At 36.8% G+C, this 26,704-nt stretch overlaps 2 protein-coding genes across 11 annotated transcripts in view; one reads left to right on the forward strand and one right to left on the reverse strand.

Moving 5' to 3' along the window:
- Positions 1-26,704, reverse strand: part of NaCP60E (Na channel protein 60E) — a 641,026-nt gene that overhangs the window by 401,192 nt on the left and 213,130 nt on the right. The gene's annotated exons all lie outside the window — the stretch shown is intronic.
- The window catches only part of Tpc2 (Thiamine pyrophosphate carrier protein 2), a 535,063-nt gene that overhangs the window by 294,820 nt on the left and 213,539 nt on the right, over positions 1-26,704 (forward strand). For 3 of the 9 annotated variants that reach the window (XM_067774090.1, XM_067774087.1, XM_067774089.1), the window contains one exon: positions 16,070-18,027. The exons of the other annotated variants lie outside the window; for them this stretch is intronic. In XM_067774090.1, coding sequence (XP_067630191.1) covers positions 16,127-17,173 — 1,047 coding nt within the window. In that variant the 5' untranslated portion in view covers positions 16,070-16,126 and the 3' untranslated portion in view covers positions 17,174-18,027. Of the gene's footprint in view, positions 1-16,069; positions 18,028-26,704 lie in introns of those variants that run through there. 9 annotated transcript variants of the gene reach the window in all.

Genomic DNA, 26,704 nt, shown 5'->3' on the forward strand with positions numbered 1-26,704 from the left:
ACTGAGCGGCGCAAAGATTCATGCAGGCATTTGTTTAAGAAGGCATTCAGTAACTTTATTTTTTATGATGTGTATGATTTAAGGTGTTTTCAATGGTCCGCAGATAGATCCCCCCGTGGGTTAGGGGTTAGAATATGCCCACGGTAGGTATACCGGTCGTAAAAGGCGACCATAATATCATGGGTACCCAATCCATGAGTAAGGTGTTTTACTCGAAAGGTAGCAGGGTGGACGCGGGTATCACCCTGTGGGACCCTAGGCAAGGTCTTTATAAAAACTGCTACCGCGGGAGCAGGAGAAGCCAGTGTGATCTGGTGCACTGCATCGAACAGTGCTTTGTACTCAGGTCTCACCTCCTGTCCTGGGATGGCCCCCTTGTGGGAGCATCGCGGTGGTTGTGGTTTCAAATAGAGTTAACTTATGACACACGCTCTGAGTAGACTTGTTTTCCCTTGGGGCGTGCAAACCCAAGGGAATTCGGTCTCATACTTGCCACGGCAATCCCAATCTCATTGAGAAACTGACCCTGAGGGGCAGATGAAAGGTTGGTCACATCCCTTAATTTGTGGCAACCGGAGATGCCGGTTATATATGATGAAAAACGGTGATTGAAAGATGGTGAAGAAACGCATGTCTATCGTCAGCCGAAAAACAATCGATAATTGTACGAGTGGGCCGGTGCTCATCTCGTCTTTTGAGATCTTTGAGGCTGCTTTAGACTGCGTAGCGAATAGGAGGCGTTCGCTGAATGGATGGCCACATCCAAAAATGTGGCAAGATTTGACGCTGTCAAATCACTGCAGTGTGGCGGACTGCAATGCAAGGATGTTGCTGGGGCAGGTACTCGGTCACTTACAGGTCTGTGAGCGGAAAAGGTTGGACACATCCCTTTAATTGTGGTAGGAGTGTAATTGGAGGCAAAATGGAGCATAATTGTTGGGTAATTGAGTGAAAATTGGAGCGAAATTAGTAGCAAAAATGGAAGCCCATAGTAGCACAATATGGCACACAATGTCTGTCAACGTAGTGTGGCCTCAAGCGATGTCGAGGGGCATTGTTGAGGCGGGCACTCGGCACTCACATGTCTGTGTGCGGAAAAGGTTGGTCACATCCCTTGATTTTAATTGTGATGGAGTTTTAAGACGGAGCATAATTTGATGCCAAGCTAACTCTGTTTGTCAACGTAGTGCGGCCCTTAAGCAATATCTAAGCAAAACCAGCTCCGTCGTCAACAATGTTTTACATTGTTGTTCCACTGCAGTACAGGAAAGGTTGGTCACATTCCTAAATTGCGACAAAACACAATATCTCAATCTGATTAACATGTTAATCAGATATCGAGATATCAAAATCAATGAAAGAGGGATTCTGAGGCAAGCACGGAACTCGCGGTGGAGTTGCCGTGCAACCGGGTGCCATTACCCGAAAATGGAAGGGGAGGATGGATAGTCCTCCTCGGCCAAACCAAGGCCCAGCTCACCGATTTGGTACCAACTTGTTGGGCCGAAGATCAACGGATATTGATCTGTGTTTTACACCGGAGGTAGGTCTACGAAGACAATGACTCCTGTAAGCACGTATTGTCTGTCCGCAGATAGAAAAAATAGTTGCAAGTTATGAATTTTCTTCAAAATTGAATGCTATCGAACAAAGTGCATGGAAAGGCACAGGTGCCGTTATTGAGCAGTTTCTTGGCAACAAACGGGCTGCCAATTATAAAAATATTGTTGCAGAAATGATTTCGGCATATGGCGAAATGGGCATATTAATGTCGCTAAAGGTCCATTTCCTTCACAATCATTTAGATTTTTTCCCTGATGATTTAGGAGCTTGTAGCAATGAGCATGACGTAAGGTTCCATCAGGACATTGGGGCTATTGAAAAGCGCTTTAAAGGACAAGACATTACGCATATGCTTGGCGTATACTGTTGGTCTATTTGTCGCAATACTGACTCAAATGCTTACAAATGCAAAAACAAAAGTCCTAAGTTTCTTGAGAAGCATTGAAATTTTTAATATAATAAAAATAAAAAAAAATTTGGTTTTTAATGATCTGAAACGGTTACAAAAAAAAAAAAAAACCGATAACCAGTTAAAAAAAAAAATTCAGGAACATCTGAGAATTGATAAAAATCTATTTTTTTTTTTAATTTGGATACAGACATTTCCACGAGTCTGCCCGCAAAAATTCTCACGTGTACATGAAAATCGCCGATACACGTGTATTTTTACTTTTTCTCCCCTTTCCGAAAAAGTATATTTGGTTCATAGGACAGAACTAAAGCTCGTTTTTGTAACGCAGTGTTATATTGCAACAAACTCTGTTGAAGAGTTCAAGGACGTTTATTCAGCATAGCTACATGCATATGTGTACGTGTACAAAAGCCTATACACATTCAAAAAAATTAAATAAGCTGCCACTTTCATATCTATTCCTAGCAACCAATTGGGGTCATCTTTCGTTTTAATATTTTTTTTGCGGTCTTCTGGTTATTATTTTATTACAGCTTCAGTTTTTTTTGCTAAACGAACAAAAAAACCCTCGTAAAAGTATACCTTTAGGCGCATTGAGACAGTGCTTGCGCCAATTGTGGTTACGTCTTTATGTGCTACATATCGCTTCCCCGGTTCAATAATGACGCAAATGTCAATTTTAAAGTTTCGAGATAACGCGCACAAAGGCTTTAAAGAGTACTAATCTTTGCTGTGTATAAATTCTATAATTGTATTACAAATAGTTTCCGCGTTGATGCAAATATTGAAACTTGTTTCACCAAAACTTAATATTTTACAATTGCGTCATTATTGAACCGGGGAAGCGATATGTATAAATTTCGTTATCAACTCGTTTTGTACCGCCCCAAAATCACTAGAGCAAAGCATATACAAAAGTAATGGTATTCTACATTTCACTTTTGTTTGAAATGAATTTTATTATTTATATTTTTATCGTACAACGCCTATGAGTGAGTGTGCGTACCCAAAAAGTGAAGTGGTATGTCTAATGGGCAATGAAGGAAATTACTTTCACTCTATTTGATATTTGAGACCTTAAATTGTTTTCACGTATTTGTTATAGAATTATAAGGCGTGGGTATATTTATTTGTTTGTTATTATTGTTGTTACCACTTACATAACTATGTATAAATAGGCTGCCTCAGAAGTTCTATGTTATTTTAGGTAAACTTTAGTGACCCCATCAAACTTGTTATATAAATTATAGTGATATGACCCGAAATGCTTTGGATATTGTATTGAGACCAACGTCGAGTGGATTAAACCATCTTCCACTTAGCAGTAGGAAGCTGCGAGCCAATACATAGCGTCACAAAATATGAACTGTGCAAAAAATCTCAGATGAGCCGTATTTCCCCTAATTTACAGTAGATTTTGAAGAAAGTTTTAAAAAAGACAGAAACATAAAAATTACACAGTGCTACAGTGATTTTGCACTTTTCAAGTGACCTAATTTACGTTGTAGGCCTTGACGAGTACATTATTATAATGTGTTTCAAAATTGTATAACACCCCCAAATTTTCAAGTTACTGTATAAAAACGTTTTTCGCCTACTACGCGCACTCTAACAATCATAACGTCATGTTTTAACCAATTTTCGATTGCTTTACGGTTTTGAAAGAAGAAGATTCAAGCTTCAAGCCGATATATATTTGTTTATACCTTATACGAAAAAATTGGGACATTTTCCAAAATTTATCTAAAATTTACCCATTTTTTCCCCGTTTTTCATAGTTCGACGTCTTTTTTATGTAACATGTCATAAAAAAAAATATTTTTTACATTCATTCTGAAAGAACTATTTATTCCGAGTAAGAAAAGTTATAGGTTATCAAAATCGGTTGATAAATGTTTAAGTTCCGACGCTTATTGTAAACAAGAAAATTAATAAAAACAAGTAAGAACGGGACTGTCTTCGGCTGTGCCGAAGACTTCATACCTTTCATGAATGGGGCTGAACAATAACACAGGCCGACAAAATGAGACCGATTTTTTTGACCATAAACCAGACCATACTTTCCTAAAGGTTTTCGATGCGCTGAATTCAAATCTGGACGCAGAATTGCTCTATCACGTCAGGATTTTGAGATATCCTAACATAAATGTGCAAAAAACACCGTTTTTGCCTATTTTTGAGGTTATATATAAACGACAGATTTTTGTTTCAAATATCTTTTTTTTTTAATTTATTTAATAATTTGGGAAAAATTTAAACAACGTGACATCAGGACGGACAAGGCGGCAGCTGTTTCGATTATACCTTGTAAATCTCTTCAAAGCCTTTTCTCCCGGGAGTGGGAGTCGAACTCGCACCCCTACGATAGTTGAAATGGTTGTAAACGCATTCAGCTACGTCATGCCTGTTGTGAAGTCTTTCCCAATTGCCTTCTTTTTTTTGCATATTTTAATCTTTTACACATTGCATACTTCGTATGCAGTTATGTGTTAAAGCTATGCTTGGTACGGCGGTTTTCAAAGAAACTTTGGTTTTGTTGCTGTTTTCGTTCTATTTATAGAACTACAAACGAATTAACCAATTTTGTCTGTTTGTATGATTTTTAATAATCGGGGATTGCCCATATTGCTTTTTTTTTTTTTTTTTAAATGTATGAAAACATTTATTTGAAGCAATTTTTTAATTTTATAATTTATTTAATAATTTGGGAAAAATTTAAACAACGTGACATCAGGACGGACAAGGCGACAGCTGTTTCGATTATACCTTGTAAATCTCTTCAAAGCCTTTTCTCCCGGGAGTGGGAGTCGAACTCGCACCCCTACGATAGTTGAAATGGTTGTAAACGCATTCAGCTACGTCATGCCTGTTGTGAAGTCTTTCCCAATTGCCTTCTTTTTTTTGCATATTTTAATCTTTTACACATTGCATACTTCGTATGCAGTTATGTGTTAAAGCTATGCTTGGTACGGCGGTTTTAAAAGAAACTTTGGTTTTGTTGCTGTTTTCGTTCTATTTATAGAACTACAAACGAATTAACCAATTTTGTCTGTTTGTATGATTTTTAATAATCGGGGATTGCCCATATTGCTTTTTTTTTTTTTTTTTTAAATGTATGAAAACATTTATTTGAAGCAATTTTTTAATTTTATAATTTATTTAATAATTTGGGAAAAATTTAAACAACGTGACATCAGGACGGACAAGGCGACAGCTGTTTCGATTATACCTTGTAAATCTCTTCAAAGCCTTTTCTCCCGGGAGTGGGAGTCGAACTCGCACCCCTACGATAGTTGAAATGGTTGTAAACGCATTCAGCTACGTCATGCCTGTTGTGAAGTCTTTCCCAATTGCCTTCTTTTTTTTGCATATTTTAATCTTTTACACATTGCATACTTCGTATGCAGTTATGTGTTAAAGCTATGCTTGGTACGGCGGTTTTCAAAGAAACTTTGGTTTTGTTGCTGTTTTCGTTCTATTTGTAGAACTACAAACGAATTAACCAATTTTGTCTGTTTGTATGATTTTTAATAATCGGGGATTGCCCATATTGCTTTTTTTTTTTTTTTTTTTAAATGTATGAAAACATTTATTTGAAGCAATTTTTTAATTTTATAATTTATTTAATAATTTGGGAAAAATTTAAACAACGTGACATCAGGACGGACAAGGCGGCAGCTGTTTCGATTATACCTTGTAAATCTCTTCAAAGCCTTTTCTCCCGGGAGTGGGAGTCGAACTCGCACCCCTACGATAGTTGAAATGGTTGTAAACGCATTCAGCTACGTCATGCCTGTTGTGAAGTCTTTCCCAATTGCCTTCTTTTTTTTGCATATTTTAATCTTTTACACATTGCATACTTCGTATGCAGTTATGTGTTAAAGCTATGCTTGGTACGGCGGTTTTCAAAGAAACTTTGGTTTTGTTGCTGTTTTCGTTCTATTTATAGAACTACAAACGAATTAACCAATTTTGTCTGTTTGTATGATTTTTAATAATCGGGGATTGCCCATATTGCGTTTTTTTTTTTTTTTTAAATGTATGAAAACATTTATTTGAAGCAATTTTTTAATTTTATAATTTATTTAATAATTTGGGAAAAATTTAAACAACGTGACATCAGGACGGACAAGGCGACAGCTGTTTCGATTATACCTTGTAAATCTCTTCAAAGCCTTTTCTCCCGGGAGTGGGAGTCGAACTCGCACCCCTACGATAGTTGAAATGGTTGTAAACGCATTCAGCTACGTCATGCCTGTTGTGAAGTCTTTCCCAATTGCCTTCTTTTTTTTGCATATTTTAATCTTTTACACATTGCATACTTCGTATGCAGTTATGTGTTAAAGCTATGCTTGGTACGGCGGTTTTCAAAGAAACTTTGGTTTTGTTGCTGTTTTCGTTCTATTTATAGAACTACAAACGAATTAACCAATTTTGTCTGTTTGTATGATTTTTAATAATCGGGGATTGCCCATATTGCTTTTTTTTTTTTTTTTTTTAAATGTATGAAAACATTTATTTGAAGCAATTTTTTAATTTTATAATTTATTTAATAATTTGGGAAAAATTTAAACAACGTGACATCAGGACGGACAAGGCGACAGCTGTTTCGATTATACCTTGTAAATCTCTTCAAAGCCTTTTCTCCCGGGAGTGGGAGTCGAACTCGCACCCCTACGATAGTTGAAATGGTTGTAAACGCATTCAGCTACGTCATGCCTGTTGTGAAGTCTTTCCCAATTGCCTTCTTTTTTTTGCATATTTTAATCTTTTACACATTGCATACTTCGTATGCAGTTATGTGTTAAAGCTATGCTTGGTACGGCGGTTTTCAAAGAAACTTTGGTTTTGTTGCTGTTTTCGTTCTATTTATAGAACTACAAACGAATTAACCAATTTTGTCTGTTTGTATGATTTTTAATAATCGGGGATTGCCCATATTGCTTTTTTTTTTTTTTTTTAAATGTATGAAAACATTTATTTGAAGCAATTTTTTAATTTTATAATTTATTTAATAATTTGGGAAAAATTTAAACAACGTGACATCAGGACGGACAAGGCGACAGCTGTTTCGATTATACCTTGTAAATCTCTTCAAAGCCTTTTCTCCCGGGAGTGGGAGTCGAACTCGCACCCCTACGATAGTTGAAATGGTTGTAAACGCATTCAGCTACGTCATGCCTGTTGTGAAGTCTTTCCCAATTGCCTTCTTTTTTTTGCATATTTTAATCTTTTACACATTGCATACTTCGTATGCAGTTATGTGTTAAAGCTATGCTTGGTACGGCGGTTTTCAAAGAAACTTTGGTTTTGTTGCTGTTTTCGTTCTATTTATAGAACTACAAACGAATTAACCAATTTTGTCTGTTTGTATGATTTTTAATAATCGGGGATTGCCCATATTGCTTTTTTTTTTTTTTTTTTTAAATGTATGAAAACATTTATTTGAAGCAATTTTTTAATTTTATAATTTATTTAATAATTTGGGAAAAATTTAAACAACGTGACATCAGGACGGACAAGGCGACAGCTGTTTCGATTATACCTTGTAAATCTCTTCAAAGCCTTTTCTCCCGGGAGTGGGAGTCGAACTCGCACCCCTACGATAGTTGAAATGGTTGTAAACGCATTCAGCTACGTCATGCCTGTTGTGAAGTCTTTCCCAATTGCCTTCTTTTTTTTGCATATTTTAATCTTTTACACATTGCATACTTCGTATGCAGTTATGTGTTAAAGCTATGCTTGGTACGGCGGTTTTCAAAGAAACTTTGGTTTTGTTGCTGTTTTCGTTCTATTTATAGAACTACAAACGAATTAACCAATTTTGTCTGTTTGTATGATTTTTAATAATCGGGGATTGCCCATATTGCTTTTTTTTTTTTTTTTTTTAAATGTATGAAAACATTTATTTGAAGCAATTTTTTAATTTTATAATTTATTTAATAATTTGGGAAAAATTTAAACAACGTGACATCAGGACGGACAAGGCGACAGCTGTTTCGATTATACCTTGTAAATCTCTTCAAAGCCTTTTCTCCCGGGAGTGGGAGTCGAACTCGCACCCCTACGATAGTTGAAATGGTTGTAAACGCATTCAGCTACGTCATGCCTGTTGTGAAGTCTTTCCCAATTGCCTTCTTTTTTTTGCATATTTTAATCTTTTACACATTGCATACTTCGTATGCAGTTATGTGTTAAAGCTATGCTTGGTACGGCGGTTTTCAAAGAAACTTTGGTTTTGTTGCTGTTTTCGTTCTATTTATAGAACTACAAACGAATTAACCAATTTTGTCTGTTTGTATGATTTTTAATAATCGGGGATTGCCCATATTGCTTTTTTTTTTTTTTTTTTTAAATGTATGAAAACATTTATTTGAAGCAATTTTTTAATTTTATAATTTATTTAATAATTTGGGAAAAATTTAAACAACGTGACATCAGGACGGACAAGGCGACAGCTGTTTCGATTATACCTTGTAAATCTCTTCAAAGCCTTTTCTCCCGGGAGTGGGAGTCGAACTCGCACCCCTACGATAGTTGAAATGGTTGTAAACGCATTCAGCTACGTCATGCCTGTTGTGAAGTCTTTCCCAATTGCCTTCTTTTTTTGCATATTTTAATCTTTTACACATTGCATACTTCGTATGCAGTTATGTGTTAAAGCTATGCTTGGTACGGCGGTTTTCAAAGAAACTTTGGTTTTGTTGCTGTTTTCGTTCTATTTATAGAACTACAAACGAATTAACCAATTTTGTCTGTTTGTATTATTTTTAATAATCGGGGATTGCCCATATTGCTTTTTTTTTTTTTTTTTTAAATGTATGAAAACATTTATTTGAAGCAATTTTTTAATTTTATAATTTATTTAATAATTTGGGAAAAATTTAAACAACGTGACATCAGGACGGACAAGGCGACAGCTGTTTCGATTATACCTTGTGAATCTCTTCAAAGCCTTTTCTCCCGGGAGTGGGAGTCGAACTCGCACCCCTACGATAGTTGAAATGGTTGTAAACGCATTCAGCTACGTCATGCCTGTTGTGAAGTCTTTCCCAATTGCCTTCTTTTTTTTGCATATTTTAATCTTTTACACATTGCATACTTCGTATGCAGTTATGTGTTAAAGCTATGCTTGGTACGGCGGTTTTCAAAGAAACTTTGGTTTTGTTGCTGTTTTCGTTCTATTTATAGAACTACAAACGAATTAACCAATTTTGTCTGTTTGTATGATTTTTAATAATCGGGGATTGCCCATATTGCTTTTTTTTTTTTTTTTTTTTTTTTTAAATGTATGAAAACATTTATTTGAAGCAATTTTTTAATTTTATAATTTATTTAATAATTTGGGAAAAATTTAAACAACGTGACATAAGGACGGACAAGGCGACAGCTGTTTCGATTATACCTTGTAAATCTCTTCAAAGCCTTTTCTCCCGGGAGTGGGAGTCGAACTCGCACCCCTACGATAGTTGAAATGGTTGTAAACGCATTCAGCTACGTCATGCCTGTTGTGAAGTCTTTCCCAATTGCCTTCTTTTTTTTGCATATTTTAATCTTTTACACATTGCATACTTCGTATGCAGTTATGTGTTAAAGCTATGCTTGGTACGGCGGTTTTCAAAGAAACTTTGGTTTTGTTGCTGTTTTCGTTCTATTTATAGAACTACAAACGAATTAACCAATTTTGTCTGTTTGTATTATTTTTAATAATCGGGGATTGCCCATATTGCTTTTTTTTTTTTTTTTTTAAATGTATGAAAACATTTATTTGAAGCAATTTTTTAATTTTATAATTTATTTAATAATTTGGGAAAAATTTAAACAACGTGACATCAGGACGGACAAGGCGACAGCTGTTTCGATTATACCTTGTGAATCTCTTCAAAGCCTTTTCTCCCGGGAGTGGGAGTCGAACTCGCACCCCTACGATAGTTGAAATGGTTGTAAACGCATTCAGCTACGTCATGCCTGTTGTGAAGTCTTTCCCAATTGCCTTCTTTTTTTTGCATATTTTAATCTTTTACACATTGCATACTTCGTATGCAGTTATGTGTTAAAGCTATGCTTGGTACGGCGGTTTTCAAAGAAACTTTGGTTTTGTTGCTGTTTTCGTTCTATTTATAGAACTACAAACGAATTAACCAATTTTGTCTGTTTGTATGATTTTTAATAATCGGGGATTGCCCATATTGCTTTTTTTTTTTTTTTTTTTAAATGTATGAAAACATTTATTTGAAGCAATTTTTTAATTTTATAATTTATTTAATAATTTGGGAAAAATTTAAACAACGTGACATCAGGACGGACAAGGCGACAGCTGTTTCGATTATACCTTGTAAATCTCTTCAAAGCCTTTTCTCCCGGGAGTGGGAGTCGAACTCGCACCCCTACGATAGTTGAAATGGTTGTAAACGCATTCAGCTACGTCATGCCTGTTGTGAAGTCTTTCCCAATTGCCTTCTTTTTTTTGCATATTTTAATCTTTTACACATTGCATACTTCGTATGCAGTTATGTGTTAAAGCTATGCTTGGTACGGCGGTTTTCAAAGAAACTTTGGTTTTGTTGCTGTTTTCGTTCTATTTATAGAACTACAAACGAATTAACCAATTTTGTCTGTTTGTATTATTTTTAATAATCGGGAATTGCCCATATTGCTTTTTTTTTTTTTTTTTTAAATGTATGAAAACATTTATTTGAAGCAATTTTTTAATTTTATAATTTATTTAATAATTTGGGAAAAATTTAAACAACGTGACATCAGGACGGACAAGGCGACAGCTGTTTCGATTATACCTTGTGAATCTCTTCAAAGCCTTTTCTCCCGGGAGTGGGAGTCGAACTCGCACCCCTACGATAGTTGAAATGGTTGTAAACGCATTCAGCTACGTCATGCCTGTTGTGAAGTCTTTCCCAATTGCCTTCTTTTTTTTGCATATTTTAATCTTTTACACATTGCATACTTCGTATGCAGTTATGTGTTAAAGCTATGCTTGGTACGGCGGTTTTCAAAGAAACTTTGGTTTTGTTGCTGTTTTCGTTCTATTTATAGAACTACAAACGAATTAACCAATTTTGTCTGTTTGTATGATTTTTAATAATCGGGGATTGCCCATATTGCTTTTTTTTTTTTTTTTTTTAAATGTATGAAAACATTTATTTGAAGCAATTTTTAAATTTTATAATTTATTTAATAATTTGGGAAAAATTTAAACAACGTGACATCAGGACGGACAAGGCGACAGCTGTTTCGATTATACCTTGTAAATCTCTTTTTTTTTTTGCTAAGATAGAGCAATTTAAAGTTTATAAATTTGCTAATTTTCCTATAGCTGAAAAACCACTGAATTAACGTAGGTATGATGCAGTAGAACACATACCTCTTACGATAAGTCTTACGACAATTGCTCTATCTTAGCGAAAAAAAAAGATATTTGAGCAAACTCAACGCCATTCGTAAGAGAAAGACGGCTTCTTTAAGATGCTATGTGTGCTTTAAAAAAAAAACAAAAATCTGTCGTTTATATATAACCTCAAAAATAGGCAAAAACGGTGTTTTTTGCACATTCAGGTTAGGATATCTCAAAATCCTGACGTGATAGAGCAATTCTGCGTCCAGATTTGAATTCAGCGCATCGAAAGCCTTTAGGAAAGTATGGTCTGGTTTATGGTCAAATTTCTTGTCGGACTGTGTAATCTTATCCCTTTCGTAATCTCCAAATAATCGAATGTATAAGATAAGAAATATATAGTGAACAGGTGTACATACCTAAACGATTTTTAAGATAAATATAAAATAAAAAATGGCAAAAAATCCCCTTATCTGAACGATCGTTTTTTTGGGATATATATTATATATAGCTCCTATCGAAATGATTTTTACAGGAAATCTTCTATGATATTGTTACGAATATTAGCAAAACTAAGGAGTGCTGCCATCTCTAAGCCGATGCTAAGCAGTGACGTGAATTCACATCCATAGATCAATCATTATGTATCTACATAAACGAAACAATAATTGCGTCTACACATATGTACCATGTACGTATACGAGCAGCGGAGTCAATGCACAAACACATGCATATATATGAGATACTCCTATAAGTATGCAATGAGAAAAACTATAAAATTGTGCAATTGTAGTTACAGCTGAGAAGTTTGAGAGCTGCTGGACTAGTAGATTCTGGAAGCGCCTAGAAGATGCGAAGGTTGAAATCAAAGAGTATAAAAGGCGGCAATTGTAGAGGCGCTGGAATTCAGTTTGATTTGAGTTGTCAAGCAGTTTCGACTAAGATGCTATCTAGCGAGCAAGAGCAGTATTATTTTGAATAGTAGAGTTTCATTTGAGATATCAATCAGTTTGGTTGTTAAGCAAGCTAGTTGCAAAGTGTGAATTACTTTAATAAAGGCCATTTTTCCATTATTCAATATTGGAGTTATTTATTCAACAGTTTAGGGATTCGAACTTAGCAGAAGGGCAAATAAGAGGATTTGCAAGTAAATTCGTTACAATATATTAGAGTAAATATCACCAAGTTTCACGTTTTTATATTGGAAACTAAGGGAGAAAGGCCAAAAATCTTTCTATCTGAACGATCGCGTGTATGGGATAAGGATATACTATATATAGCTCCGATCAAAGTGATTTTTTCAGAAAATCTTCTATGATATATTAAAATATATATCACCGAGTTTCACGTTTATACTTTCTAAATTGCGGCAGGAATTACCAAAATCGTCTTATCTGAACGATCGATTGTATGGGGGATATATGTTATAGTTGTCCGATCCTACCGGATCCGAAAATGTCTAATATAATACAAAAGTACATCCTTGTGCCAAATTTCATTGAGATATCTCAAAGTTTGAGGGACTAGTTTGCGTTCAAAGAGACAGACGGACGGACGGACAGACGGACATGGCTATATCAACTCAGTTCGTCGCCCTGATCAATTCGGTATACTTAATGGTGAGTCTATCTTCTATATTTCTCAACGTTACAAACATCGGACCAAAGTTAATATACCATTTCATGTTCATGAAAGGTATAAAAATTCTATCAATGGTCTGCGCTCTGTTAGTTGCTGTGAATCACATGTATGTATATATTGAAGATATTTCCACTTAGTTTTGCAAAATTAAAAAATTAAAATAAGAAAATTAAACTCGTGTAAAGGTCTATCGCTGTTTTATTTTTTATACAATGTGTAATAATCGTAAAAAGTTTTGTTATATCTGTGGTTTGTTCGTTGACAAGCAACATCGCGTAAAATTAGAGACGAATAAAGCCGTGAAAGATTTATACGACCGCGCCTATGACAAAAGTGTTTGGTATGTACTAAAATACGCCTGTCCAACATGCTCTAGTGCCCTCAAAAAATGGAAAACTGAAAAATGCAACAAGCGACCTTTACCATTTTCATCCCCAATGGTTTGGCATCGTGAAATTTTCCATAAGGAAGAAGATTGCAATTTCTGCCAAACAAACACCGTTGGTCATCACTATAAAAACCGCGACCGCATAAAGTATGCTGATGTAGTAACCGTATCTCGCCCAATAAAGGAAGAAACAACTAATATTCATGTTGCATCTCTTGAACTGAAAAATGCATTGGAATATGAAGAAGACAATTCTGGAGAGAGCGGCATGCCCAACCTCTTCCAGGATGGCGAAAGTGAAAGGGAGGTACCCTTTCTTTGCAGATCTTCCGCCATCTCATTACCTGGTATGCCCCTATGCCCCGGAACCCATACCAGATGCAGAGTAAAATGTTCAGCCATCACGTTAAGTGATCTGCGACAGCCTACTACAGTTTCAGAATTAGTTGTGACAGAGTCAAGGGCTTTCAGCGCTGCTTGACTGTCTGAGAAAATATTAATGTGCCTCTGAAAGACTGTCTTATGCCTTAGGCAGTCTACAACGTCTTCTATTGCCACAAGCTCGGCCTGAAATACGCTACAGTGATCCGGAAGGCGAAGCGATCTTTGTATGTACAATCGTTCCGAATAAACACCCCTCCGACCCTGTTATCCAGTTTAGATCCATATTGTCTAGATCTAAATGCTGTCAGTGGGCCAATTCGGGTCATTCACCCACTGTTCCCTCTCAGGGATTAATATCTCGTATCCCTTGTTAAAGTTGGTATGCGGTTTGCAGAAATCTGTCCATTATGGTAAGCAGAATCTGTCGAGAATCTCAGTATGGTTGCAGTGAGACCATGTGGTCAGTTTCCTTAGCGTAATAGCTGCACATGCTGCATATTTTATGCCTACTATATCTATGGGTAGTAGGTTCAGTATTACATTCATAGCCTCCGTTGGAGTTCTGCGGAAGGCTCGGCTTATGCACAATAGTGCGGACCTGTGCACCATTTGAAGAGCAAGAATCGTCGAGGATTTATTCAGGGCGGGCCACCATACCGCCACCCCGTATAGCAATATTGGCATAACTATGGCCGTGTATATCCAATGCACTATCATAAGAGATGTACCCCATTTCCGCAATTGCCCCTTTACATGTGTAGAGGGCAACCGTGGCCTTACGGACACGTTTCGTGGTGTTTTGTGTCCAGTTCAATTTCTTATCAAGTGTGAGCCCTAGATAGTTGGCGGACTCACTTGTCTTTAGCACTGTGTTGAGAGAGGTGGTATCTTATACCTCCTCGTAAATAGCACCAGCTCCGTTTTATTTGGGTTCACGCTCAGACCATTATCAGCGGGCCATACTTCTACCCTTCTTAGTTCCACCTGCATCATATCGCAGAGAGTTTGTGGAAACTTCCCACTTATCACCAAGGCAAGGTCGTCAGCATACGCCATATCTTTACAGGCACTCTCCTCCTCCATGTCCCTTAGCGGCTTATTCACCGCCAAGACCCACAGCAGAAGGGATAGGACTCCACCTTGGGGAGTTCCCCTACTGACGAACCTGCTCACCGATACCCCTGCAAGGTCTGCCTGTACTACTCTGCATATGAGCACTTGGTGCACAAGCTCCACCTGCTGAGATACGATGCCCAGTTCAGTCAGTACCTTATTGATCGTGTCGGGTTTGATGTTATTGAACGCTCTTTCTATGTCTAGGAATGCTGCCAGGCAGTATTCCTTGAAGGAGAACGATATCTCTATGCACGATGTAATTTCGTGCAATGCCGTTTCCGTTGATTTTCCCTTCTTATAGGCGTGTTGTGCTTCAGAGAGTTGGTCATTCACTGTCTCCCTGATATATGTTTCCATCAGCCTCTGCGTCACCATATACATATGTCCAAAGTGACATATCGACAGACGAAAAAATTTATTTTGACTATTTTTTCTGTGAAACAGATTTTTTAAAAAGCTTTTGATTTGTCTATGAAAAGGCGGCAAAATTCTATCGTGACAAAACTGTACCTGTCAATTCTATTGACCATCCTTGTACTGCAGTGGACCATATTTCGAGCAGCGGTGAAGTCGAGGGTTAGAATATACCCGTGGTAGGTGTGCCTGTCGTAAGAGAGGATTAAAATACCAAATCGATTCAAGGGGTTGTGTAGCGCAACCCTTTCAGGTTGCCAGCGCAATATATAGCTTCTCCAAATCCAATTGTCAACCTCCCCTATCCGTGGCGAATCCTGTTTCATTAACAGCCGAGGCTCTTGCGACCCCGAACTCCTCATGGATCCAAGGGGTGGGAGGGCGGTATGGCTTAGAAGGTCGCATGTGGTCATAACAAATAAAAAAGCTCGAACTATCTGAGGATCATTCCGATGATATTCGGGATAATATCGGAGCTATTCCGAGATTGTTTTCGAGATAATTTCAAAACTATTTCGGGAAAATTATGGAATTATTTCGAATCTCTCATTTTAGGTTTAATCATGGATAATTTCGGGAGTATCTCCGAATAATTCGAGATAATTTTGGAACTATTTCGAGATAGTTTCGGGACTGTTAAGGGACAACTCGTGCGAAACGTTTTTTCAAGCATTTCAGTTTAGTAGCAAGAGAAAGATATTATTTACTTGAATAGAGGTTCAAGTTCGTTTTAAAGTATAACATAGCTTGCCTAAAACAATATGTATTTTTAATAAAAACTTTCACATTTCCTTTATTTCAGCTCATTCCTATTGTTTGAACATTTCAACTCCAACTGCAGAGAGGTCAATCTACTGCAATGCCACCAGCAGCAACTGAATTGCATATGTCTAAACCGCATGATGTCGAGGGCACCGTGCATCATACCTCACACCACGATGATCGCACTTCAACGCAAGCGCAACTCAATCAAATATATGCTGGTGCAATTTCAGGTGCTTTAACACGCACCATCACGCAACCATTCGACGTATTAAAAATCCGTTTTCAATTGCAAGTTGAACCCCTCTCAAAAACCACACCAGGCAAATACACATCGCTATTGCAAGCAAGCAAATTGATTTATCGCGAAGAGGGTTTCCGTGGTCTCTTCAAAGGTCATAATGCCGGACAATTTATGAGCATTGTTTATGGTGTTTCGCAGTTTTGGTCTTACGAACAAATACGTGGGGTTATGCGTGATTCACCATTCATGGCGACACATCCAAATATTATTAACTTTTTTTCTGGCGGTTTTGCGGGATGCATAGCCACTTTCTTATCCATTCCCTTCGATGTGATACGCACACGCCTAGTGGCGCAAGATCCAGGACAGGGTTATCGTAATATGGCGCATGCTGTACCAATCATTTGGCGTACCGAAGGTATACGTGGCTATTTTCGTGGCCTACATCCGACTTTGATACAAATCGTGCCGCTGGTGGGCTTCAATTTTATGTTTTACAAGAAATTCAATGATATTTTGCTGCATACACGTTTAGCGCATAATGACTTATTACCCACATGGGTATTATTATGTACTGGTGCTGCAGCGGGGGTTGCATCGAAAGCGGTCGTTTATCCTTTGGATTTCGTTAAGAAACGTTTACAGGTACAAGGTTTCGAGCACCATCGTACACGTTTTGGTAAAACGCAACGTTGCAAAGACGCATTCCATTGTATTCAGTTGACAATGCACGAAGAGGGCGTGAGAGGCTTTTATAAGGGCATGTTTCCTACACTTATCAAGTCTGGTCTTATGACGGCATTTTACTTTACTATCTATGATAGATGCAAACATTTACTCTACGAACACTATCATCTCGGAGAGAAGAGTAAGGATAGTAATGAAGCGGGTAAGTCGTAAGAAGAGAAGAGCTGCTAAGAGACGTGAGAAAGAGGCAGCGAATATGTTTTATTTGATCGTTTCGACTGAGTTGTGCATGTCATGTACAACTTTTCATATACCTCATTATATACTCCTAAGCGAGAAACAGAACGTAGTTTGTGATAGTGCATAAGTAACAAGAAAAAATTGAAAATTTGCTTAATTTATTATTTGTAGAAGTTTGAATTATTTGAAACGATTTTTGTAAAAGTGATTAACATTTACGTAAAAAAGATGTGCTTTTAAAAGATAATGTGTTAAAAACACACCTACAGACATACAAAATAAGACCAACTCTCGCCCTACTTATTACGTACACGAAGCCGTCAAAGCATAAAATAATTACACGAAAATGTTAAAATAATGTACGCGTAAGGTTCTACTTCTCAAAAGTGAATGCGCAAAAAATATATATGTAATTTTATTAAATATTAGGATAAATGCTGATCTGAAAATCTAAATTAAGACTCCTAGTGCTTATTAAACTTTAACTTAATATCTGCTCTCTTAGTTTTACTAGTTCCATCAAGACATACATACATACTTAATTATGTATATCCTTAGTACCGTAAGCTGAAAATTATTTGCTTGTACTTTTTTTTAAACTTGATTTTGCTTAAGCCTATTAGCTCTCATGTTGCCTTTTACTGCCCCAGGAAACTTGTATTCCTAAACCACGTATTTATGACTATTTCAACTATAGTTATTTTGTAAACTCATGCATAAAATAACCTACCTACTTTGATAACTAAATAACTCAAGGCTTAAGCGCATTTCACTCTCCTGGCATGAGAGTTTAATTAATTGAAATAATAAAGTTTTAAAAAACAAAATGTGTCTTATTATTTTATGAGTATATGTTGTGACTTCACTATATTACTTTAGTGACGTCGAAAATAGGCGGCAGATTGCGAAAGACGGGTAAAGTAAAACGTCAATGAAAAAGTGTATTGCCAGATGTATTGTAGTTTCACGTTACGATATATCAGTATATATATATAAAAATTTTTAAAAACATACAATCCATATTGCTTTCCCCTCTATTGAAAGCTTCTGAATTTTTTATTTTATTTTAAAATTATGTTTTTCAGTAGCAGGTGATCTTTGACAGAGCAAAATGTGATTTGTTTTTTTGAGGATATAAGTCAGAAGTGGAATAAAAATATGGACCAGTCTATAATTCGGAAGTGGAATAAAACTTTAGGTCAGTCAATGTATCTAGAACTTCTACATGTTTTAAAATGATATATTTATATATTTCATTTTGTTGAAGTGAGCTTCCGTCGCCGGGGTAGCTACAACTTAATCTTATTTAGCCTATGAATAGTATAGCAGCCGATTTAAAGAAAGTCCCAAACAGTAGTATGGGTGAGAAACGGTCTATTCTTGTCACATGGGGATTTGCAATAATCTCTATTAAGCAAGCTTTTTATTCGATCAAAACATATTTGTAAAAAGGTATGTTAATTGATACGATTTTTTGTCTTGAAAGTTGATGAGTCTTAGAACAAAATTAATACACATCGAAATTCCCACATGAGCTATTTTTCGCCTAATCTTCGAAAGTATACCATGTACAGCAAACAAAAATTTCAGAAACATTTGAAAGCAATTAATTGTGTTTCCGACTAAACCTCTTTCAAGCTTAGGTCAAAGTTTCTCAGCTCTTTTAGAAGGTACACTATGTATAAGAAATTCATTGGAAAGCTATCCCTTAGATTTTTTTGCTCCAGTTCGAATTTATACCAAATTGGAATAAAAATTGATTGTTGGACACTCTATCCCGATTTATTGCATTCGGCATTCTTAGGGTTTAGGTAAGATTGAACTGGTCGGTAACTAAATGAAGACATTAAATAGATCGCGAAAGTTTTTTATACAGTATTCATTGCTGGAGTAGAAGGGACTGGACCCCTAATTTGGAAAATAGCTCGCTCTTGAATAAGAACTTTCTTTTCGGAAGTGACAACAAAGTGCTTGATAAACAGTAATTCCCGATTTATGATATTCGCAAAATACTCTAGATGCAACTTCCGCTTTTTGAGAAGTATTACAATACCTTAAAAGTAGCAGGTTTAATGTGAAAGTCGTCATAGTCGCAAATAAAATATAAAGTTACCCGTGGCGGACGCATTGCTGTTTTTTTCACGTTCGTATCAGACACAGATAAATACAGACCAATTCTAAATATTCTCACGGAATTTTTTTCTCGCGGATTTTTTTATTCCCGCGGAAAAATTCCTCCAATTCTGTTCTCCTAGGGAGAACAATAATTGGGGAATAGGAATTTCGAATTTTCGAAGTCAGCTGTTTTGTCAATTGAAATTTCGTTGCACATTTCTTATTTTGTTTAAAAAATTGAAAAGTTTAATTATTGTTGCAAATTTGTTGGAAATTAAGAAATAAAATATAAACAATGCACAGTATTTATTGCATTTCATGTGGTATTCACTGAAATGAGTAATGAATTGGTGCCACAGCAACATCAACAGCGGAACATAAGAAAAAGACGGCCGCATAACACAAATCTGCCGGAGTTGCCTGCTTTCATTCAGCAAAGCAATTTTCTGGCGGCCAAGTTGAGTTGAATTCGTCCTTCGTCATATGCCAAAATCTATTTAAGCCTTATTAAAAAATCCTTGCGCAATTTCTGGATGGCTGCATCAAATATGTATGTATACCAAGAGCTCTACCGTTGCTTATGATATAATTTTCGACTTAAAATAAAGAATATTGTGGTTGTAGTTGTTGTTGTATTAACAGTGAGAATATTGTGGTAGAATGTAAATACATATTTTAGCACAAATTTGTTCAAATAAGTGTTCTTTCTTAAAAGAACCAATTTCCTTTAACTATTTTGATGCATTCCCTTTAATTTAACAAGTGCAAAAACTCCTATGAAATGGCAGAGAAATCTCCCTCTCCCTCACATTCATAATACCTACTTTTCTCCCATAACCGGTTTCCGCTTATTCGAACATTGTTCAGAATACGAGGAATGGGAGAAGGGAAAAAACTCGCACGGAATTTTGGTTTAGAATTGGGCTGATAATTTTTTGAATTGGACGAAAACGCCATTTATGCCATTGCTAAAATAAATAAGCTTTACTTAAAAATTAGTTTCAGATATCAATACATTTTCCTAGTTTGCAATCAAAATTCAACGTCTGCCATCTCAACATTTTCATATCTTTTTTTGGCTTTTTCTCTCCTTTGAAACACTGTTTCAACTATTTGCTATATTGCTATTTTAGCTATTCGGTATATTTTTTTGTCAACATTAATAGACGCAAAAATTCATTTTTCTTTCCATGGCCTATACAATTTATTGTGTTTTTATATTATTGGTATTTCTTTTTATGGGCTGTCGGTTATTATAGTGGCATTTTGGCGCCATCAATGGCGTCATCAATGGCGTCATCAAGTTCAAGTACAACTTTGAGTGCTGGAAAAGTGGAATTTCAATAAAATATTTGAGAGGAATACGTTTGCCGTTTGTTTATAACATAGATATCTTTGTGGTGTATTTCAGAGGGCACGTGCGGTGCTTTAGATATCAATGGATAATTCATCTTTGGAGTGAAAAGCAGCGTTTCCATGTCATTTGTATAACTCAACTTAATGGGCAGGTTTGATTGAGGTCAATATTTATGTCTGATGTTGTTAGGCAATTTTAAAGATTAAAAGCCTCTCTTCCAATTTGCGTTGTGCTCCCTTTTAATTTTTTCTACAAATTGGCGGGTGTTTGCCAAAACACCCCCCGCTTGGAAAAATCTTTTTTTGGTTGAAACAACTTGTTTCTAAATTCTTGATGTCGCTTGACCCCGGACTTGATCTCAGGACCACCACACCAAATTAAAGTTACAACAAAAGTGACTAGCATAAAATCACTTGCCATATAGAATTTCAGAAGTGGAATATCCTGGACTGCATGCTGTGAATGTGAAAATTAAATAGTTACTGAACTTAGCAGCGTAAGTGTGACAAGAAAAATTAAAATGTGGGTACATTCGATTATTGTATACCAAAACCAAAACATTTAAACAGCAATACATCGGCACTCTGATGTTTGTGAGTGTACCCAGCCTGTGATAGTAATATGGAAGTATTACACATATATTGCCTTACATAGACTGAATTTGCTTATAGTTTTACCAAAATTTTCTTGACTAAAATAAAAGTAAGTTCAAGGCCGAGTTTCTCATCTTTCCTACAAGATGGGGGAAATGTGGTCGAAGATTCCACGATGTAGTAAGCATTTATGCAATTGTTTGTGCTATATTCTTGTCCCTAAGGCTGCGGTCCAGAGCTTCAATTTTATATTTTGTTACTTTATCTTATTTCGGGAAGTTGAGAAAAACATTGTCGCAAGCGGCCGAATAAACCGAATCGACTAAGCGCTTCAAGCGGATGAACTGGTCGGTCAATAAAGACCTCACATAGACTGAATGTGTCCATAGTGTTACCAGAATTTGTTTGACGACCAAACGGAAGAACCCCAACCAGGTGCCACATATGTTATAGAACAACACCGTCCTCTTGGCAAATACAAGCAGATTTCTGGAACCCAGCTAATTCTCTGCCTCGAGATCTGGCAACTCTGCCGCACCTGATAGCTGGAGCCTTGACCTGGCGAGCGTAGGACACGAACACAGAACGGTCTCAACCGTTTCTTCCTGCAGCTAACACTTCCTACACTTGCTGCTACTGACGAGGCCTAACTTATAAGCATGTGACGCCAGAAGGCAGTGTTCACCAGTCAGTATGCCCATCGTGAGCCCTGAATATTCTCTCTTCAGAGATATGAGTCACTTTGTGCGTCTAATATCGAAGGCATTGCACATGATCTCAGAAATTTTGCAGCCCCGCACTTTTGTCCACGCCTTTCCTGATTGATGGATCATATGGAACCCCTGTCTCTTTTTGATTTCTCCCAAAGGGATTGGGAAGTCTATCATCGACTCAGCGAGTGATGCACCCTCCTTTCCCGACTCACCGGCCTTTTCGTTACCTTCTATCCCTTTATGACCGGGAACCCAGTAAAGATGTATGGGCCGGCCTGGCCGAAGTTTTTCCAAAGCTTCTTCCAGAACACTTCTTGATGAAGTACTGTGTGAGATTATTGCCTTAATCGCAGCCTGACTATCAATATATAAATTGACGCGACGCAGCTTAAGCACGCTTCCCCGAGAATTTCTGCTACTTTCTTCACTGCTATAATTTCGTGAAAAACGCTACAGTAATCTGGCAGCCTGTAGGATCTACTTATTTCTGGGTTGACACAGTAAACAGCAGACCCAACCCCTTCCATTAATTTGGAACCATCCGCATACACGTGTATAGTATGCTCTGCCATTTCTGCACCCCGGCACCAACTCTCCGGCTCAATTGTGGCCCCAATATCTCTTTCGAAGCTCAGGCTCGGGACTATATATTCCGTTTTCCCGATATTAGATGGCGCTCTGCTGCTGTGGCCACAAGGCCTGCACTCAAGCTGCCCCGAGGCATTAAGCCTTGGCGTTGCTAACGTAACTTATTTGGCCGTTAGGTATGCAGGCGGAATGTGTAGAATGGCATGCAATGCTGCTGTCGGGGTAGTTTTGAGGCTCCCGTTATTATCAGAATAAGCACTCATATTCACCCTTATCGCGAAGTTCACGCGGAAAAGTGTTCGCCTTCACTTCTTTTGTTCGGGTGAACTTTTTCCGCCTATTGGCATTTTCGGGCGAACAAAAGTTCACTTCGAAACAGCTGATGCTCTATTGCGAATTGGCAGTGAACAAATAATTTACTTACAATTGTGTAAATTTTGTAACCAAGCATATATTTCCTTAAAATACAACAAAAATATAAATAAAAATTAATAAAATAATGTTTAGTATTGCACTTAGTTTGGTATTGATTGAGCGCGAGGCAAATATATATGTGAAAGCGATTCGGAGGCAATTAAGGGACAGTTCTAACCCTTTGGAGCTAAATGATTCACTGTAAGCTAAAAATTACTATTTTCAGCACTTTTGAATAACAAGTTAATTTTTTTCAATAAGCTTTCGCCAATATCACAGGCTAAACAAGCTGGCATTCTAATATTTGCTAGATATTCTCACCAACTCCTTGCCACCATTGACGCAAAAATTTGGAGTTCCACCAATTGTAAAGTTGAGTAAATGTATTCGCATAGGGAGAAGGCGTTGGGAAGGACGAAATGGGTCTTAGCCAATCTTGTTTCAGTGAGGTGTTCAACATTTTGGAACCGTCGCTTTGTCCACAATGTCATAAAAAATAGAATTTAAATATTTAGCAATACAGGAATTTAACTTTTTTCCACTCAGCTTCTGATTGTGTATTATTTATTGATTTATTTCTAATAATAAAAATACATTTAATTATAAGTGTTTCAAATTTCAAAACAAAACATTACTTAACATTTTCTTTTCCTCTCGTTCGCCTGTAAAATATAAGTGAACAAATTTGGGTTTCCCCGCTGTTCATTTCGCCCGAACAAAGAGTTGCCGATAAGGTGAAATCTTTTTCGAACACGAAGAATTTTTTCGCCATCCTCTGCGATAGGGTGAACAAAAACTGTGAATATTTTCGGGTGAAAACAAAACTCGCGATAAGGGTGATTAATTTTCTAATACTTCGAATAAAAATTTGCTGTCATCAAAATCGAAAATATTTTTTTAAATTTATTTTTTTAAAACGAAAATTGCCACATTTATTTACCATCTGCTTGTGCTGTCATAAAAACCAAAAATCATATGCAGAGATACAGCAAGCAGATTTCATACTTATACATATTTTTATACTCAGCTGAGCAGAGCTCACATAGTATATTAACTTTGTTCGCATAACGGTAATCCGTAACGGCATAAACTAATCGAGATAGATATAGACTTCTATATATCAAAATGATCTGGGTGAAAAAAGAAATTCATTTAGCCATGTCCGTCCGTCCGTCCGTCTGTAAACACGATAACTTGAGTAAATTTTGAGGTATCTTGATGAAATTTGGTATGTCTGTGGTTGGTCCAGGAACCTGGCGCTCATCTCAGATCGCTATTAAAATGAACGAAATCGGACTACAACCACGCCCACTTTTTCGATATCGAAAATTTCGAAAAACCGAAAAAGTGTGATAATTCATTACCAAAGACGGATAAAGCGATGAAACTTGGTAGGTGCGTTGACCTTATGACGCAAAATAGAAAATTAGAAAAATGTTGGACAATGGGCCTGGCACCGCCCACTTTTAAAAGAAGGTAACTTAAAAGTTTATTTTTTATTTTTTATAACTTAAAAGTTTTGCAAGCTGTAATTTCGCAGTCGTTGAAGATATCATGATGAAATTTGGTAGGCACGTTACTCCTATTTTTATATGTGTGCTAAATAAAAATTAGCGAAATCGGATGACGAACACGCCCACTTTTAAAAAAAAAATTTTTTTAAGTAAAATTTTAACAAAAAATTTAATATCTTTACAGTATAAAAGTAAATTATGTCAACATTCGACTCCAGTAATGATATGGTGCAACAAAATACAAAGATAAAAGAAAATTTCAAAATGGGCGTAACTCCGCCCTTTTTCATTTAATTCGTCTAGAATACTTTTAATGCCATAAGTCGAACAAAAATTTACCAATCCTTGTGAAATTTGGTAGGGACATAGATTCTATGACGATAACTGTTTTCTGTGAAAATGGGCGAAATCGGCCGTTAACACGATAACTTGCGCAAAAATCGATATATCTTAACTAAACTTAGTTCACGTACTTATCTGAAGTCATCTTGGTATAAAATATTGCAGAAATCGGACTATGATCACGCCCACTTTTCCGATATCGGAAATTACGAAAAATGAAAAAAATGCCATAATTCTGTACCAAATATGAAAAAAGAGATGAAACATGGTAATTGGATTGGTTTATTGACGCAAAATATGACTTTGGAAAAAACTTTGTAAAATGGGTGTGACACCTACCATATTAAGTAGAAGAAAATGAAAAAGTTCTACAAGGCGAAATCAACAGCCCTTGGAATCTTGGCAGGAATAATGTTACTGGTATTGCATATATAAATAAATTAGCGGTACCTGACAGAAGATGTTCTGGTTCACCCTGGTCCACATTTTGGTCGATATCTCGAAAACGCCTTCACATATACAACTAAGGGCTACTCCCTTTTAAAACCCTCATTAATACTTTTAATTTGATACCCATATCGTACAAACACATCCTAGAGTCACCCCTGGTCCACCCTTATTGCGATATCTCGAAAAGGCGTCCACCTATAGAACTAAGGCCCACTACGTTTTAAATAATCATTAACACCTTTCATTTGATACACATGTCATACAAACACATTCCAGGGTTACCCTAGGTTAATTTTGCTAAATGGTGATTTCCCCTTATTTGGTCTCCAAAGCTCTCAGCTGAGTATGTAATGTTCGGTTACACCCGAACTTAGCCTTCCTTACTTGTTTATTCATGATTATCTTTATGACTCTCTGAGCAGCACATACGCTATGTTGTTGTTTTAGCTATCTTTGCCATCGCTGACATTAACGTAAGCGGAGGCAGCGCAATGTCAGCGCATCCCAATGAAATGCTGAAGCATTTAAAATGCTGAACGGAAACGGAAGTGGCTTACATATGCAAGCAACTTTCTGTGCCCGTAGTCTCTTTTCGTTATATTTCTTTTGTATAGTATACATTTAAAATTTTTATTTTTTGTTTATGTTGTGTATGTCCTTTTTAAGAGCGTATCGCATTCAGTGTGGATGACTTATATTCATTAAAGTATATGTATATGTATCTTGATTTAAATGGACATTGAAAACTGTTTTCACAATATATAAACCGCGATTCCGTTCAGGGATTGTTCAGGGTTGTTTTGCCTTCTTATAAATAATAGAAAATATTTTATTTTTACAAAACGCGTTTTTTCACAAACCAAATATCAATGTCAAACATTGATGCCACTGGCGTTGAGCGACGACCATAAAAAATTAAATTAATATTTAACATCAATCAAGTGGAATGAGTAGGGTCTGCGGTATACTGTGCTGATCCGGAAATAAGCAGATCCTACAGGCTGCCGGATTACTGTAGCGTCTTCCAAGCGGAAATATTAGCCAAAGTTAGTAACCAAAGCAGTAGAAACCCTGGAAGAGAATAACTTAAGCTGCAACCGTGTTAACTTTTATATTGACAGTCAAGCAGCAATTAAGGCAATAATCTCGCATAGCACAGCATCTAAATGCGTGTTAGAGTGTAAGCAGTCTCTGGAGAGAATCGGGACAGGGAGAAGCATACATCTATATTGGGTCCCAGGGCATATGGGAATAGATGGGAATGAAAATGCGGACGAACTAGCTAAAAAGGGCGCATCTCTTGAAGCTTGCTCCGTAGACATCCCTATTAGACTGGGCGAGATTAAGCGAAGGCGAGGGGTGCACATAATCGACGAAGCGGGAAAGGCGTGGGTTCAAGCGCGGGGCTGTAAAGTGTC

This window comes from Eurosta solidaginis, chromosome 3 (genome assembly GCF_040869045.1).
Source record: "Eurosta solidaginis isolate ZX-2024a chromosome 3, ASM4086904v1, whole genome shotgun sequence".
NCBI lineage: Eukaryota > Metazoa > Arthropoda > Insecta > Diptera > Tephritidae > Eurosta > Eurosta solidaginis.